At 47.8% G+C, this 17,260-nt stretch overlaps 1 protein-coding gene across 1 annotated transcript in view; it reads right to left on the reverse strand.

Moving 5' to 3' along the window:
- kcnn3 (potassium intermediate/small conductance calcium-activated channel, subfamily N, member 3) overlaps positions 1-10,115 on the reverse strand; it is a 43,760-nt gene extending 33,645 nt beyond the window's left edge. The window contains exons 1-2 of the mRNA XM_060053432.1: positions 9,470-10,115; positions 7,714-8,857 (exon numbers count right to left, since the gene is read on the reverse strand). Of these exons, the coding sequence (XP_059909415.1) occupies positions 7,714-8,820 (1,107 nt within the window). The 5' untranslated portion in view covers positions 8,821-8,857; positions 9,470-10,115. The remainder of the gene's footprint in view (positions 1-7,713; positions 8,858-9,469) is intronic.
- Between the last annotated feature and the right edge of the window lie 7,145 nt (positions 10,116-17,260).

Consider the following 17,260-nt stretch of genomic DNA (forward strand, 5'->3'; position numbering starts at 1 on the left):
CACACACACACACACACACTCACACACACAAACACACACATGCACCCGCGCACATTCGCACACACACACACACACACCAAGGCTGCAAAACTTACTGACGGAGAAACACTCACACTTGGTTTCACATGGACGCACACCATCACGGCGCTATAGACCCAGACAAAGGGAGACGTTAACACATCGTCTCAGGGGTAAGTACATAAACATCACCAGCAACAAACGGTCGCATGACAGAGCACAAAACAACAACATTAGGCCACACTCCTCACTTTCTGTGCACTGAAAAGGAGCCATAGCATACCATGCATCATACTATTGTCATACTAACTAAACGTCACATATGTACACATGTCAAAACATGCATGTGTAAACAGAAAGGAGGAAAGAGAGAAGAGGGAGGTGAGAAAGAGAAAGGGAAACATCGGCTGCCCCTGTTCAACTCAGAGCTGGAGTGCAGCCACTCTAGCTGTTAAAGTAGTAGTAGCTATGGGAGCTGTCATCACTTTCCCCGGCAGTGATCTGAAGGGAAGAGAGGAGCGGGGGACGGCGAGCAGGAGAGAGGAAGGGGGTGGGAGAAAAATTGTGGGGGTGGGAAGTTGGGTGGGGTTTGTGGCCGGCAGAAATGTAGAGATCAGGGAGGGAGGAGTAAGAGAAATGGCTGATGGCTCGTTTGGAAAATGGGATGGCAGTTGGTTGGTTTAATTCCTTAATGGGCCTCATGCTCTGTCTGAATGCCAACCTGCAGTGACTTTAAGGAGCCTTGCAGGCAGAGCTCTGCAAAGGTCCCCCAGTGACGGCGGAGAAATGTCATCTGGGTAGAAACAGATGTGCCTGCGCGTTCGTGCATGTAGGTTGCATGTTTGTGTGTGTGGGGGACTGTATGTGTCCGTGTGTGCGTGTGCGCATGTGTGTGTGAGTGTCTGTGTGTGTGTGTGTGCGCATAATATGTGTGTGTTTCTGTGCATTTGTGGGCATGTGTGTGTGTACGTGCGTTTGTGTGTGTGTGTGTGCGTTCGTGCGATAGTGTGCATGTGTGCATGTTTGTGTGTGTGTGAGTGTGTGTGTGTGCATGCGTGGGTGCAAGTCTGTGTGTGTGTGTGTTTGTCATCAGTGCAGAGGGGAATGAGGAAGATGTTTTCAGCCCCCACTGTGAAGGGAACGACCGCCCTGCTGGGAATGGAAGACCTGTTTAAGAGTCACTGGGGATGGAACACAAACAGTCGAGTGCGGCACGCAGGAGACAAAGAATAATGTGGAGTGAGGAAAAGAAAGGGGAAAGGGGGATGGAGGGGAGAAAGGGAGGAAGGAAGATGGAACAGATAACCTCGGTTAAGCTGTGATTCCTCGATGCTGTAAACAACCCTGCTTAACACCCAAGAAGGAGAGCATACATGTTCCCACACTCCCGTCAGCTGGGGCCTTTATGTCCTACTCACTCTACCTCTCTTCGCTGTCAATTTCTCTCTCTCTCTTTTTCTCTCTCTCACACCACCACCCCCACCCCCACCCCCACACACATACACACACACACACAGACACACACACACGCGCGCGCACACGCACGCACGCACGCACGCACGCACGCACGCACGCACGCACGCACGCACGCACGCACGCACGCACGCACGCACGCACGCACGCACACACACACACACACACACACACACACACACACACACACACACACACACACACACACACACAGGACCACTAGTTGCATGTCACACTAATCTTCCAACAGGTCCATGGACAGAGTGGCAGGTTACGTTCACAGCAGCTGGCCCTTCCCTCAGAATAGATACGTGCCATCGCAGGCATGCGACCCCGGGCTACAGAGGGGAGAACCTGGGACCTCAACAGCCACATTGAGGAGCTGTAAAAGTGAGACATCGATCAGAGAGTGACAGGCCACCTGCTAGGTAGCCTGTCACCTTCAAAGGGCCGCAGTTTATTCTGAGATAAAGACATGTGTTTCATCTAGGTCTTTCTTTAACAATCTCATTGCATAAATAATATAAGCTTATAAAGCTGTTTACGGTGAGGGAAGTCCCTGGGTAACATGATCAATGACGAACTCAAAGGATAAAGTCCATGTGTAACTATGAATAGTTTTTATTGTTTGCATTGTTACGTGGATGGTGTAAACACACTTTGTTGATGAAAGTGTGTGTGAAAATGTCACATGAGGTTTTGTAACATTAATATGAGTTCCCCTAGCCTGCCTATGGTCCCCCAGTAGCTAGAAATGGCGTTAGGTGTAGAACAAGCACTAGGTATGCTCCGCTTTTGAGAAATAAAAGCTCAGACACTCCGATTTCGAATTTCGCCCCATTTCTCGTCATAGGGGGCCAGGTCCCCTTCCCTGCTTTGCCCGCCCAGAGAATTTGGCCCGCAAATGAGACAATGAGCTACGACTGTTCTACACTTCTTTGTTATTTGGATAACCGTTCTGCTGTTGGTGTTATGGCGCATAACACGTCGTGTTCTCTGACATCTCTGGTATTTCCACAACGAGACTCATAGTGGGGGTTATCTCAGCCATGGTTGAGTAGGGATTTGGGGAAAGGAACTTTGGCTTTGACTCCCTGAAGTACATGAACCGCGACATGGAGGAGGAAGGGATTGTTGCCCGCGATTGTCTCCCGCCGGAGCCCCGCTGCCCACCACCGCCCAGCCTCGGCGCTGCCGGCTGCCCGCTTCCGAGACGGTGGTGCCTCGGCAGCGGGCAGCGGGGTTCCGGCGGAAGACAATCACGGTCAACAATGGCGGGCAACAATCCCTTTCTCCTCCATGTCGTTGTTCAGTCTACTTCAAATTGATGTGGCAGTGGAAGAACCAGAGACGTCGGAGAACCCGACACAGTCGTATTAGATTCATAATATCGACTGGAGGCTCAAACAGCTTTTGGCTGTGATAATATATATTATATGATAGAGATATCTATGTATAATATGATATTATTTAGATATAGAGCTCCAGGACTCCCGCCGGAGCACCCGCAGTGTTCTAGAATATTTACAGAACATGGCCAAAAGCTGTGTGCGCCTCGCCATTGCAATACATCCACTGTAAACACGAGCGCATGGTACCGTGGCCGCGGCCACGTAAATGTTCAGGGCCACGGTAGGGCCGCAAGCTGTTCAGGGCCACACCCCCACCCTCCACCTTGACCCGCCTCTAAAAAAGGGCACTTTTATGGAAGTAAATCTGTGCCATCTGATTTTGAAAAAAGCCATTGAATTCTAAGCACTGAATATTAATGCATTGAAATTACGGATCTGGATTTTTTGCCTCTGAATTTAACTCTTAAAATTGTCAATAAATAATTTTCAGCTTTATTTTTCCATGTCAAAAAATTTGTCCCATCCAGGGACCAAAAGGAAGAGCAATCCATCCTAGATAACAGATCGCGGTCAAGAAAGGAGAGCGAGATAAGAGCGTCACTCGCTGGTTCTTTCTTTCTTGATACAAAAATGTAATCAATTAAATGTAATGTTAATTCTAAACAGCATTTTACACAGTAGCCTATAATAGGAAATGTGCAAAGGTAAATCAACGTCATTAAACACTGACTTTTTATGGGGTGGATCTTACTAAACGCCCTATCCATTGTATCGGTTGGTAAAATGCTAATCAAATAAAATAAAATGTATTTATTAAGCACATTTAATATCAAGGTGAGGGGGGGGGGGGATGTTATGTTTTATTTATCTTTTTGTTATAATGCACACCGTTATTTTTTTCTTTTCTGCAGTATGAAATAAACGATGAACTAATGCCTGTATCATATGTGAAGTGTGTGTGTGATTGCAGTGACTTGGCGTGATTTACATGCAGTGTAAGGGTAATTGTAGTGGGTTAAGGAGCCCAATTTATTAGGGCACAAATTTTGGGCGATCCGAGGTCCCTTTGCCTATGTTTGGTGTGGTGCTGGGGCGATCTGAAGCCCGCTGCCCACTGTGGAACGAGAGCGCAGAGCCGACAGTATCGGGCAACTGAAGCGGCAGCAGCTTGTAGTTCCATTGGAAGCACGGTGTGAATCGGGAAGAAGCGCCCGACAGCAACCTGCTTTTAATTTGTCATCCTCCTATCTGTATCATGTCACTCGGTGCGGAATAGTGTTGGCTCTGCGCGCACTCGTTGCGCTCTTGTTATGCCACAACAGAGGTATATCAACCGTTTTGCTACAGCCACTTAACGTGCGCCCGGTGTCACAAAACGAATACCCCCAATCCGAGTGATCGATATGATACAAACGTTAAGTTTTAGGCTTGTGAATGTTTCCGCACATGAACGACCTCATGCCTGTCTACTCTTCAAATTTGTGCATTTTGCAGAAAATCTGCAACGGCGCCCCCTGGGGTCACACTTTTCGGTGGCTCGCAGAATTCTGTGCAACACCTGCTCGCTCTCCTTGCTTGACCGTGATCAAGCATCTAGGATCGATTGCTCTTCCTTGGGTCCCCGGATGTTAACACTGAATTTTCATGAATTTAATTTTGCAGCTGAATTTGGCGTGTTGAATTTGGGGATGTTGAAAATATTTAAGCTGAATTTGTTAATGTGGAATATTCAATTGAAAAAATTGTAACATTAAAAAATAAAGCTGAAAATGATTTATCGACAATTTTACGAGTTAAATTCAGAGGCAAAAAATCCAGACACGTTATTTCAATGCTTAGAATTCAATGGCTTTTTATTTTCAAAATCCGATGGTACAGATATACTTCCATAAACGTGTGTGGAAAGCTCATTGTGGGACTGGCTCGTAGAAGCTGTAATTCTGCACCAAGGCTGAATTTCTTGAATGTCTTCAAATACTGTATTAAGGGCCCACTAACACCTATATATAAGCATCCATAAAGTGGCATGCCATGGGACCTTTAATGGTATATCAAAATATACTTTAATGAGGAATTCTGAGATTCTTTCCAATATTATCTACTTTCCAAGTATCCTGAAGCTAGCTTGCAGATCTCAAGTCTATAAATCTATAAATATTCACAAATACACAGAAGGATTTAAAATAGGGCCATGTGACTATTACTATATGTAATAATAAAACCAAAGTGTTTAAAATCTGCGGAGGAATCAACATATTTCACGTCGTTATGCCTCCTCTCTTTCCAATTTCATTGCAATAAACAACTAATGGAATCGTAATGGAGTAAATTGTAAAACTCAACACACAATATAAACTCATTAGCTGGTCCTTGGCAGTGGCTGGCAGTCTGGGAAGCAAGCTGATCAGAGGCTGTCAGAGGCTTTACACAAAATGTAAAAGAGGAATATGAAGAGATCCAGCTCCAATATAAAGATGGTAAAAAGCCAGTTTAGCTTACATATTAGGTTTAGCTGACTGCCGCTACAAAGTCCCACCGTCAGAACGTGACGTACGACATAGCACTTGGGATGAGCCAGTGTTTGTGTGCACTATATCAGCATTGTACTTGTGCATTGTACAAGGCGTGACTCCACCCCGTGCAGCTTCTGGTTTTCGGCCTCTTCCCAAAGGTTGCGCAACAATACAGCAGGACTGCTGAACCCGCGATAAGGTTACAGTCAATAATCAATCGAAGAAGAATCCTTTAAGAGGTCCCCTCTGGTTCATCTTAGGTTCAGAGCCCTGCAGGGTCCTCCTCCCGCTCATCAATCTCCCTCCACTCCTCCGTCTCATCCTCTACATCCACGCCATTCATCTCCCTGACCACCGCGGCCGCCTGGCATCTCCCTCACGCCACGCTGGGAGTTCCAACATTGGTCCCATTCAACAGCAATTGTCTCTTCCATAATACGCCCAGGGAATAAAGGGAAAGAGCCCTGTGTGGAGGTTCCACCGGGCTTTTTAGATGTGTAGATGTGCTCTTCTGCAGCAGACTCCATTAGGACTGCTGCCTACCTTAAACCCAAGCAGCATATGGTGAGAAGCACTTTCAATCTCTTCTCAAAAAACAAACAACCGCAGTACATAATGGACAGTGCCTAAATTACACTTAAGTGTACTTTAAACAACTGAGAAGTGCAATGGAAGGGATCTGCCTATTTCAATAGGCTGTACAATAGATAGAAGGATATTAAGAATAACATTTGTTTACATGATCTTCCATCCTGTCCTCCAAGTCAAACGTGTAAACATAACTATTTTCCATCCCTGACTTGAAGCACACACTCCAACATCAACCCTAACGTTTTCTCCCTGAAGCGCTACCCTGTGGGAGGCTAGTAAATCAATAGTACATGCACTAATCACGGCCCTATAGCCCCATGCACAACGCATGTAATCAACAGAACGTGTAGTCTGATTAATAGGGGAAGGACGAGCACATCAGTCCTAGGTTAGGAACCTAAATCAGGCTTTTCATTATCACCTCTCCGCTTTGATTTCTCTCTCTTTACAGATTTTTTTGCCGCCTTTCATTCCTCTCTGCTTCTTCGGTCCTAACGCCCACTGGAGGAGCTGGGAGGGAGGCTGATGGGGAGAGAGGGGAGAGGCAGTGGGAGGGAGGGAGGCTGATGGGGAGAGAAGGGAGAGGCGGTGAGGGCGTTGGGGAGGGATGGAGGGAAGCTGATAGGGAGAGAGGGGAGAGGCGGTGGGAGGGAGGCTGATGGGGAGAGAGGGGAGAGGCGGTGGGAGAGAGGGAGGGAGGGAGGGAGGGAGGGAGGGAGGGAGGGAGGGAGCAAAGGGACCAAAAGATACAGAGAACATAAAAAGTGATGATCGTCTCCTTAGGGGAAGAGGGTCAGTGACGTGTGAACTGAACAGAAACGAGATGAATAAACTGAGAAGGACTGAGTCTAGAGGAGGGAGGAAGATGGAGGACGTATTTAAGTAAATCTGTGTCCTAAAGTAAAACCCCTGACTGCGAACACACCGGTGGGCAGAGGGATAGAGGAATTAGCGGTGTTGGGAAGAGGAGGAGACAGACATTCACCACAGCAGAAGATACAGGAAAGGAAAGATTTGTCTTCCAATAACAGGGAAATACTCTGCCGTTTCCAGAGGCCTGTAAACAGACAGCCAGTCTGCTAATAGGCTACCTGCACACTGGAGTGTCTAAGCTGTCATTCCCCTAAGTGATCAGCGATGCGGACATGACAGATGCGATGAGTGAAAGTAATGTTTCCACCTTACTGCCCAATGAAGGCTAGGGCTGCTGGAGGAGTCACTGCTGCCAGACACGGAAAAGAGTCCAAAAGTGCAACATACACACGTAGTCTCTCACACACACACACACACACACACACACACACACACACACACACACACACACACACACACACACACACACACACACACACACACACACACACACACACACACACACACACACACACACACACACACACACACACACACAAATAAACACACATTAAACCCAGAGCCTAAACATCCTATTACACTCCCCATTACACAGACAAATTAGATCCTGGCCCCTCACCAATAATGTGCCCCCCATGTTCCCGCCATTACATCACCTGCAGCCGGGGCCTGCCAAAGCCTCACAAAGCACCTCCAAATCATGAGGCCCCTGGCCTCTGTGTCGCTGTCTCACACCGACGTTAGTTAGAATCTGCTGTCTTTATGAGTGAATCTCCCCCCCTGTTTCCCAGACACATCTCATAACCGGACCAAGCGGCTGGCCGTGTGTATACCGCAGACGTTACCGTGTGGAGTCGCGGTGGGAACACATACATGGGGTACCGTCTACTCACCTTGTTGTACACGCCCCAGGACAGCTCAGTCTCGATCACCATGACGACGATGCCAAACATTCCAAAGATGAGCGCGTAGTCGCTCAGCCGTTTCCTCTTCTCGAACAGCGCCCTGCGATGGCCCAGTTTGTAGCCAATGTTTTGGTTCTTCCGCTTGGAGGCTTTGGACATGCTGCCCCGGGGCCCAGTGCCCACGCCCCCCACGCCTCCCTGCCTGCTGACCCCGCTCATGGAGCCCACGGCCCCCGAGCCGCCCAGCGTCCGCCGGCTCTCGACCAGCGCGTGGTTCTGGTGGTAGATGGACATCTGGTTGGACGTGGAGTCGCTGATGTCGTAGCGCCTTGCGTACGGAGAGTCCTCCTTAGACGAGATGACGATCTCGGGTGGGCTCTGGATGGGGGGCAGGTTGGTGGAGGACTGGGACAGGAGGGAGGCCGTCGGGGCGTCCCGCTCCCGCCCAACGCCAACGCCACCGGCGCCGGCCGCCGCCCCCCCGGCCACAGAGGAGACCCCACCCTCCTTGGTCTCGCTGCTGCTGTCAGACTCGATCAGGTTCCGGCGGGAGGCGCTCAGCCGGCTAAGTGGCTTCATGACCCCGCCCGTATACTTACAGGAGCTCATGGCGATCTCGGTGAAGGGGTTGCTGTCCCTGCGGTGCACCAGAGGGCTGGCCTGCCGGTGTTTACAGCCCCGGTCCCGCTCCCGCTCCATGGAGGGCGAGTGGGAGGAGTAGAAGAGGGCGTTGTACACCGGGGAGTTCTCCCCGCTGAGGCTGTGCTGGGAGCCCAGGCAGGAGGACAGCGGGGTGCTGGTGGGATGCAGGGCGTTGGGGATGGGGGGCGGCGGGAGAGGCTGGGCCCCGGAGGAGGAGAGCGGCAGCTTGGGCAGTGGGGCGCCAGGCAGGCTGGGGGCGGCGCCGGAGGCCGAGGGGGACGGCGTGCTGCCGTTGAGGCGGTCCAGGCTGGTCCCGCCCATGTGGTTTGAGTGGTTGGCCCCGGGGAAGGCGCCCGTCATGGAGGGGTGGGATCTGCTGCCCAGGGGCAGGGGGAAGCGGGGGTCCTCGTCCTCGCTGCCCCCCAGCAGTGCCAGGCTCAGCGGCGGCTCCATGGCGGCACAGGTATGGCAGGCCGCTCGCACCTGTTGGCTGCAGCCCATGCAAACACAGAGAACACAGGAGCTGGGTACAGCCACACACAGCAGGACATAATAGGAGCAGGTGCATTCAACACGCCCCACATGGAGGGGAAGGAGGACACAAACAGACCATGGCCTCCGGTCATTGACGGGCCCAGTGTGGACCGACACACACACATCAGGTTGAACATGTTGGTGTCAAAGGGGTAGAAAGGGCAAAGTTACTCAACGGGAAATTATTCAATTATGGTATTATACAAGAGTCCACTATAAGATCCCCCCCTCCCAACCCTATTTATATTCCCATAAGTCATGCCCCCCATCATAATGATGTCATGTCTGTGAAGTAGTTCAACATTATTTTAGCGCTGAAACAACACAGCTGACAACAATTGCCCTGCTACATATAAACACCAATGGGTGAACCGTTATTGCCAATGGCTCATGTCTCATGTGTGGATTTATCATAATGATAGCAATTTTAATGTTTAATTAATCTCAGAAAGAAATAACCTACTTTCTGGAGGATACCTTCATGGGCCCTGAACCCCGAATCAACCCCCAACCCACCCCCTCCTCCTCCTCCTAACCCCCCTCCAATCAGTGTCTCCTCTCCCCTTACCTCCGCTCCCTATTCCTTGGGCTTGGATCACTGGCTGGATGAAAATAGACTTGGACACTTTTTCTTTTTCATGTTGTCACGGCCATTCCAGCTGTAGCCTCGCTTGCTGTCATCATAGAGCTAGTACAGCCACCAGTCAGTTCCCACCGTTGCAAAAATAATTTTCTCTTTAGACGTTTCGCTGCTTCCACGGTTTTGTCGTCTTCTGTTTGTAAGATTTGTATGAATATAAAAACGTACCTATATACACGTTGGAGTCAGCGGTTTATGGACGGCACCCATTTCGATCGTGCGAAGGACCAAAGAAAAAAATAATAAACAAGAAAAACCTTCCAACATGTTTGTCGATAAATCTACTGTCAAAACCGTGAACCAACCTGTGAATCCATAATAAAATATTCGAGACCGCAAACCGCAAACCACAAACGGCGACAAAAAAAAAAGACAAACCTGATCAAGTCAAGTGAGATATTGTCGTTAGAATATCAACGCGCGATAAAAAGATCTCAACTCCTCCGACTCATTCAGTCCACTAAATGTAGGATCAATCTCTGTCTCCTGGAGCCGCTCCTCACTCTCCTGCAACTTCTCTCCTCTCTCCGCCTCCCGGGGCTTCTCATTGGACGGAGCAGACAGACACGATGATGAGCGACTAAACAGGTGGTAGCGATGGAGAGATGAATCCTGTACACCTGGTAAGCATTGAATTGTTTTTATTTCACTCGGGCAGACTGTTCGGTGATTGGCTACCGCTGAATTAATTCACAATGTAACAATATGCCATAAGTACAGTGAAGGTGCATTCGTGGCTGCCATGCTGTGTTCAATAGGTCTGCTGTGATAGCAGCACATGATACACCACACAGCCCATAATAAACCCTATGGATATATAACGGTGAGGCTATCATTTTTAATAGTATTACAACAAAAACAACCACAGCATTGTCGATTTGGGGAAACATGTTTGGCTTTTATTTAGTTACTTTTATTTAAATTAACATTTTATGAGGTATAAGAAAAGGCCACACAGATTAGACCATAAACCCGATGAGCCCAGTGAGCCATGAGGGATATCAAGTCTGCTGTCATGCGCCTCCATCCGTCCATTGCAATCCTCAGTAGTCGTATAGTGTAAAGATGCAGCCTGGCATCAGTGGAGATGCGGTGTGGTTATGTTTACCATTGAGTAGGCCCCATAGCCTAATAATTTCCCAAGCAGCATACTTTCAAATCCCAACCCTGGTCTCCCCTAAAATTATTAAATAACCTAATGCAATATCATCAGTATCAATCACTTTCAATAGCCCCACCTAAATTCGACTGGTAGACTTCATTCAAATTTAATGCTGTGCACGTCATGTTGTTTCAGTGCACTGTATCTGGCGAAAGGCCTACATGCAATTAGGTGAGAGTTTAGTCAATAATGCTTTATTTGTCAGAGATTTCACAGAGAGGAACTGGGTTCCACTTAACATAATTTATTATATTGAGAACAATTTAGAGCAAAAGTAGCGTGTGAGAGAGAAAGAGAGAGAGAGAGAGAGAGAGAGAGAGAGAGAGAGAGAGAGAGAGAGAGAGAGAGAGAGAGAGAGAGAGAGAGAGAGAGAGAGAGAGCAGAATTAGACTGCACAAAAAGTGCACAAAAGTGGAGGGACACTTTTTGCCGAAATAGTCTCTGCCACATTTAAAAGCGCATGAGATTAAATAAATAGCAATACAACACTAAATCCCTCTAGAGAGGAGAGAAAAAACAATACAAATATAAATATAGCATGATGAGGCTGTCTACACAGGGAGGAACTGTGCGTCCCACACCCAACACATAGCACAGATGTAGACTGTGGAAAAGATGTGAACAAGTGAATAATATAATAGATAGAAGAATAATGACTGGGAAGGCAGTTGCTATGCCAACCCCAGAGTATACAGATGAACCCTTCCATCTTATCTCATTTTCTCCATCTCTCTCTCTCTCTGAATTCTCTCCCACTCCTTCCTTTTTAGTGCAATGGCACATAAATGTTTGAGTGACAGGAAATGATACGAATTCTATGAAACTTCTTAGACCGATTCATAGATTGAAGATGGAGGGGGGAGGGACAGAGAGAGAGAGAGAGAGAGAGAGAGAGAGAGAGAGAGAGAGAGAGAGAGAGAGAGAGAGAGAGAGAGAGAGAGAGAGAGGATTTGATCAGGAACAGAATGGCATTCAAAACACACAGTCCTTCATCCACTGTCTTCGGTCAGTACAATTCGATGTGTGTTCCCTGTTAGGTCTGCCCTCAGCTCAACTCTGTAAACTGGCCCACCTGTAATTTTCCGCTATGACACAGGTTATGAGATTATATCAACGTCTGACCTTCTAGCGTCAGAAGGAACAATGTGTGGTTCTGCTCTATTGTCTTCCTAACAAGACTTCTGGAGGACTCCTTGCGGCTGACCACTGAGCGGGGGGCACAAGCAGCCTCCACTCAGACCCATCACCCTAATCCTAATCATGCTCTGTGAGCCGTCGGTACGGCAGCAGAGTATTCGATCCCCCTCTCCTCCTCCTCCTCCTCCTCCTAACATAACACATCTACGGGCTGTGTCATGCTACACGCCGGAGCGGCAGAAGTGATGAGTAAGAGCATGAGACTGCAGACCTCCCCCCCCCCCCCCCCCTTTAATACACCACTTGGCTGAACCCTCACTCCATCAGAAACTCCCTAAGTGTTGCCCTACACAAGCTCCATCATATCCTAATGGCAGCGATTGCATTAGCCTCCCTGGAACCGTGTGGTCCCCCCCCCCCCATCCCCCCCAACAAAGAACCCAACGCTGCACGCAGATGGATTTCCACAGCAGCACTTGGTACCAGCCGGTATGGGGGACTAATCAGATAGAGGGAGAAGAGGTTGGGCATGAGGGGAAGGAGAGGAGGGCGGGGAGAAATAGGAGGAAGGGGATTGGCCAGGTGGGCCGGCAGCTAAAGGTGGCTGCATCAGCTGCCCTATTTAAGGGCCGAGCCAGCAGGGCGGAACCCACCAAACTTGCAAAACAAGTTTAATGAAAGGAAAACACACACACACACACACACACACACACACACACACACACAATCATACAAACAAACACAATCATACACACACATTCAATCCTACACGCACACACACACACACACACACACACACAATCATACCCACATTCTCAACAACTTAAAGCTATATTGTCAAGGATGTTGGACCAATGTCAGACCGATCTGTTATAAACAGGTAAATGTATTCATGATGTCACCTCAGAAACGGATGTTACTCCAACTTCACAGCAGTGAAGAGACGGGTTTAAAAAAAAATAAAAAAGAATAATGAGTAATTCCAAATGAGGAAGCAGCCCAGCAGACTTTATCTGCTCTACAATGAGCATTTTATGGCACGTTCACATAGCTGGGTAATATGGGGAAAACATTTTCACGACGCCGGAAAGTTCTCGTGAACGACACCTCATGACGTTCTTATGATTCTACTTCTGTTCGGCAACTGGGGCCAGATTTTGATAACAGGTGTGTTCCAGATGCCTCGGACATCAGCCTTCCGAGTTTCAAGTGGGTAAATCTCCCAGCTTTGTTGCGGCATTTCACTGAGGCATGCCCCCTTTTGGTCGGGGCCTCTCGGAATTCTGAGAGAGTGCCGAGTTCAGACAGTGATGACGCTCTCAACAAAAAATGCCGCAACCGTAAAAAGATTTATGGTGTAATCCATTTGTATGACACGCCGGTACGTGCAAGTCGTAAGTTGTAAATCTTCCTAACCAACGCCATTGCGCGACGGCAGGTAGCGCTGACCTCGAACGACTCTAGCGTGGAACTACTGCTTTCCGGAGTTGGACTACAACAAGCGCTCTTTATTCCATGCATTCTTGTCGTATTGATTTCAATCAGGTTGTCGCCATCAGTGAGAATCATTGAGGTCGGACTTGGCCAACGGGAATATTTTGGGCCACTTGAATCTCAATTCACATGTGAAAAAAAAGAGGCTCAACTTATGTTGATGTTGAAATTAAATGCCCCGTTGGTAGAAGTGCTCTATAGAACGCGCCTATAGAGCAGATACAGTTATTGTTTGATCCAGATGCCTCTGACACCAGCCTTCCGAGTTGCAGGTGACGTCATTTCCGGTCTCAGAGCACTTAGAGCATTCTCGTTTGTCTTTGTGATTGTGTCATGAAATTGGCTTGTCGTTGAAAAATGGTGAGCTCCATTAACCTCTTTAGCAAACCGGCTCAAAACAAACAACACAACTTTACATTGTATTGCACTCACAGCAAGACCGTGCAATGCACAAATTGGTGACTGGAATAAAGTAGCAATGTAATCAATGGGGAAGAGCATTTAAAATCGACAAATACCAACGTGGTACAAATACAAAGAAAATAAAGAAAAATTAAGGGCGCAGCCAATTTTGTTGAGAGCGTCATCACTGCTCTCGGACAACTCTCAGAATTCCGAGAGATGAAGACAAAAAGGGGATGTGCCTCAGAAAAATGCCGCAAGAAAGTTAGGAGATTTCCCGACTTACGACTCGGAAGTCGGGAAATCTGGAACACACCATATTATCGCGACTCCTCCGGGGTCGTGCAGGGGATCCTGGGAATTGGGGTTGTCAGTTGACAAAAGGGGCTTTTGTCAACTTGCTTTGATGTAAGGTTAAGTGGGGTTAATGGGTTCGGGGTTGTGTGTAGTTGTGTGTTGTTTAATGTTAGCATGTGTTTGTATCGTTGCCGCCACCGTCACTGACTATGACATTGGGTTTGTTGGGTGTGCTGTTTTCCTTGTACGTATTGTTGGAAGGAGGGAAGGTTTACGTTAAGACATGTGAGCTTCCGAACCTCCGAGTTGCTTTGTAGGCGGCTATGCTCTCAAGGCCTGATTCCACCGGAGGCGTACGCGCCGCGGGACGGCTGCGCCGCGCTCACCGCTGCTGATCGCTTCCACTCTAATCAATGAGACCATTTCCACCGGGCGCGCCGCGGAACGCTTCAGCAGCGTCCCAGGAGCGGCGTGCTGCGCCGCGGCGCTATCTTTCCGTCCAATTCTATTTTTGCCGCGAGCCGCTGCTAAGCCGCGTCAATTTCGACAGAGCAGGTCGAGCCGGGCAGGAAGTGAAAAGTACAAGCCATAGAGCATCCGGTAAATTTTCTAAATAAAACACAATACTCAGCTCATGTAACTTCACATCAACATTATTACGTCATGACCGGTGGCACCAGGTCAGCAGTCAATCAATCAAAGGGTCTCAGAGGGTCGGCAACATGGACAACGAGAGACTCATTGTCGAAGTTCAGCAACATGAAGTCATTTATGTACCAAATCATCATTTTTATAAGGAAAATGTCAGAAAGGACAAAGCGTGGCATTTAATTGCTAGTTTTGGGAGTGGAATGTGAGTACATTAGGTTTAGGATTATCGCGTGATCTCGTGATCTCACGTGAATACGGCTGGCTCGCAAGGCAGCGCTACGCTGCCGTTACGCGCCCGGTAGGAATGGACGCAGGGCAGAGGACACAGCCGTTCCGCGGCGCGTACGCGTCCGGTGGAATCCCGGTGTCAGAATTCCGAGGGGGCCCGGCCAAAAGGGGGCGTGCCTCCGTGAAATGCCGCAACAAAGCTAGGAGATGTCCCCACTTGCAACTCGGAAGGCTGTTGTCCGAGGCATCTGGATCACATTATATAGACCACATCCACACATGGAAGTCGAGGTAGGCTGTTTCCCAATGTCAAGGAAGCATGCTCAACGGCCGCCCTTTTAAGGACGCTACGTCATAGAACGCCGACAAGCACTGTTCCAATGTTGAGGACACTCGAAAGCCGCGCCATTTTTGCGTCCTTTGTTTTTGAGAATTCCAAGATTTTTCAAGGATGCATCGCTGCATCCTAGACGAGCCAAAACTACCCACAATCCTCTGCGTTCACTGGGCGGGTTCTTGAAAATGGCAGAGCAGTACACATTCAAATTAAGTGAAGTTATATTAGCTTTCAGAAATATTTTGTGCCATATTGCTTTTTATAGATTCATCATGTTAATGCAAATAATCAAGCCTAAAGACCTGTGCCACTTTTCAAACGTTTTTGCAACTTAATGACGTTGCTATATTTTGCATGGACGTAGCTGGTGTTAAACACCACTGTCACCAATGTAAATTTACTCGCTCACAAGATTACATTATTTATGTATACCTGTTTGTGTTGAATCGTTTTTTTTAGGGTCAGCCCAGCAAACTGAGGCTTTTGTGCGCCTTAGGGTGGCGCACAAACATTTGTTTACCGGTGGAAGGGATAGTGGCACTATCCAATGTTGTAAAATTAATGCACAACCGATCATTTGCAATGTTTGTAATTTTGAATGAACGTATATAATTGTATTTTATGTGATATACTTATGTGTTCAAAGCACTGGTAGATTGTAGGCATATATGAATGAATGAATCAGATCAGTTAAATAATATATCCAAATAAATACATGTTTATCATCTCTTTCTTTGTCTTTTTCCCCCTGTCTTTTTCTTTGTCCTAATAGTAGTAATCAACCGTACTGTAAATGTGATGCATGAATTAAGTTCTCAGACAATTTCACTTAGTTTTATAAAAATTGAATGGATTTTCCTTTTAATAAAGACGATTCGATCAACCGCAACAAAGCTTTTGTGACTTCCCCAAAGAGGCTCCATGCGAAGGAGACATGACCGCATTCATAACAGACAAAAGTCAAATATATCGATCAGCTTGATTGCTGCCATGTTTTATTCATAAGCGCACATGTGTCTACAAGCGGACACCCAGTATTAAAAAGCGGAAGCGCTTCCACACTACCAAGTCGTTCCAAAGTCTGAACGTTACAAACGCCAGGAAACACTCGAGCTAGCACTCTATTCTCATCTCCATAGGACGCGACTAGCAAGGACGCGTCCTAGCAAGGCTGCGTCCTAGCAAGCTGCAGCCTTCACTTTTGGAAACAGCCACAGTCTGGGGTGAAGCAGCTAGCGACCAATCACAGTGCAGAGCCTACAATTTGACAGTGACACACGCACTAGGCCTACATCCTCAACAGCAGAAACATAACCTTGATTAGTTGGTTTTGGATCTTGCATCTGCGTGAAGGGGTCGATTGTTTTCGTCTACGATCCCCATTTGCTAATTAGGAAAAATGTATGCAAGAGGATCAAATGCATTTTTCGCTGATAAAATGAGTTTTGAATAAATCCACACTTTGCAACATAAATAGTCATGTGTGTAGCCACATGCATAGCCATTCCCTTCAGGTCATTGGGGCGCGCAGTGTCACTTCATGGCTGGCACAGTGACCTGTCTGCAGTAGGAATCTGAGGGTCGTTGGGCCTCAGGGCGGGAGGTGAGATAAGGGAGGGGAGTATGTAGTTGTGGGCTATAGGAATGACTCGTATCTTTGAGCGTTCAGCTAAGTGGCCCCACCAGAATTCCAACCCAGCTGTACTTTCTATTTTCCCACGGATAGTTCAATCTTGTTATCAACTCCATCTTTGCTGAAGACTATTATAAACGTGCTTTTTTTTTTATTTACTTCTATGAGTCTCTTGGTGGTAAACGCGGGTATATTTCCGCGACACACAGCCTCCACCCGGTCCGCCTCTGCCCGAGCTCCCCCTCCCTTTGCTCATTTATTTCAATCGAAAAGCTTCGATTGGCTTTAAGCTCTTTGGTCTGAACTAATATTTCACGCTACTTCCCCTCGCAGTCCCAATTTCCCTTTGTTTGACTCCTCCTGCATTCTCTCCATCAC

The sequence above is a fragment of the Gadus macrocephalus genome, chromosome 6, assembly GCF_031168955.1.
Source record: "Gadus macrocephalus chromosome 6, ASM3116895v1".
NCBI classification, from domain to species: Eukaryota; Metazoa; Chordata; class Actinopteri; order Gadiformes; family Gadidae; genus Gadus; species Gadus macrocephalus.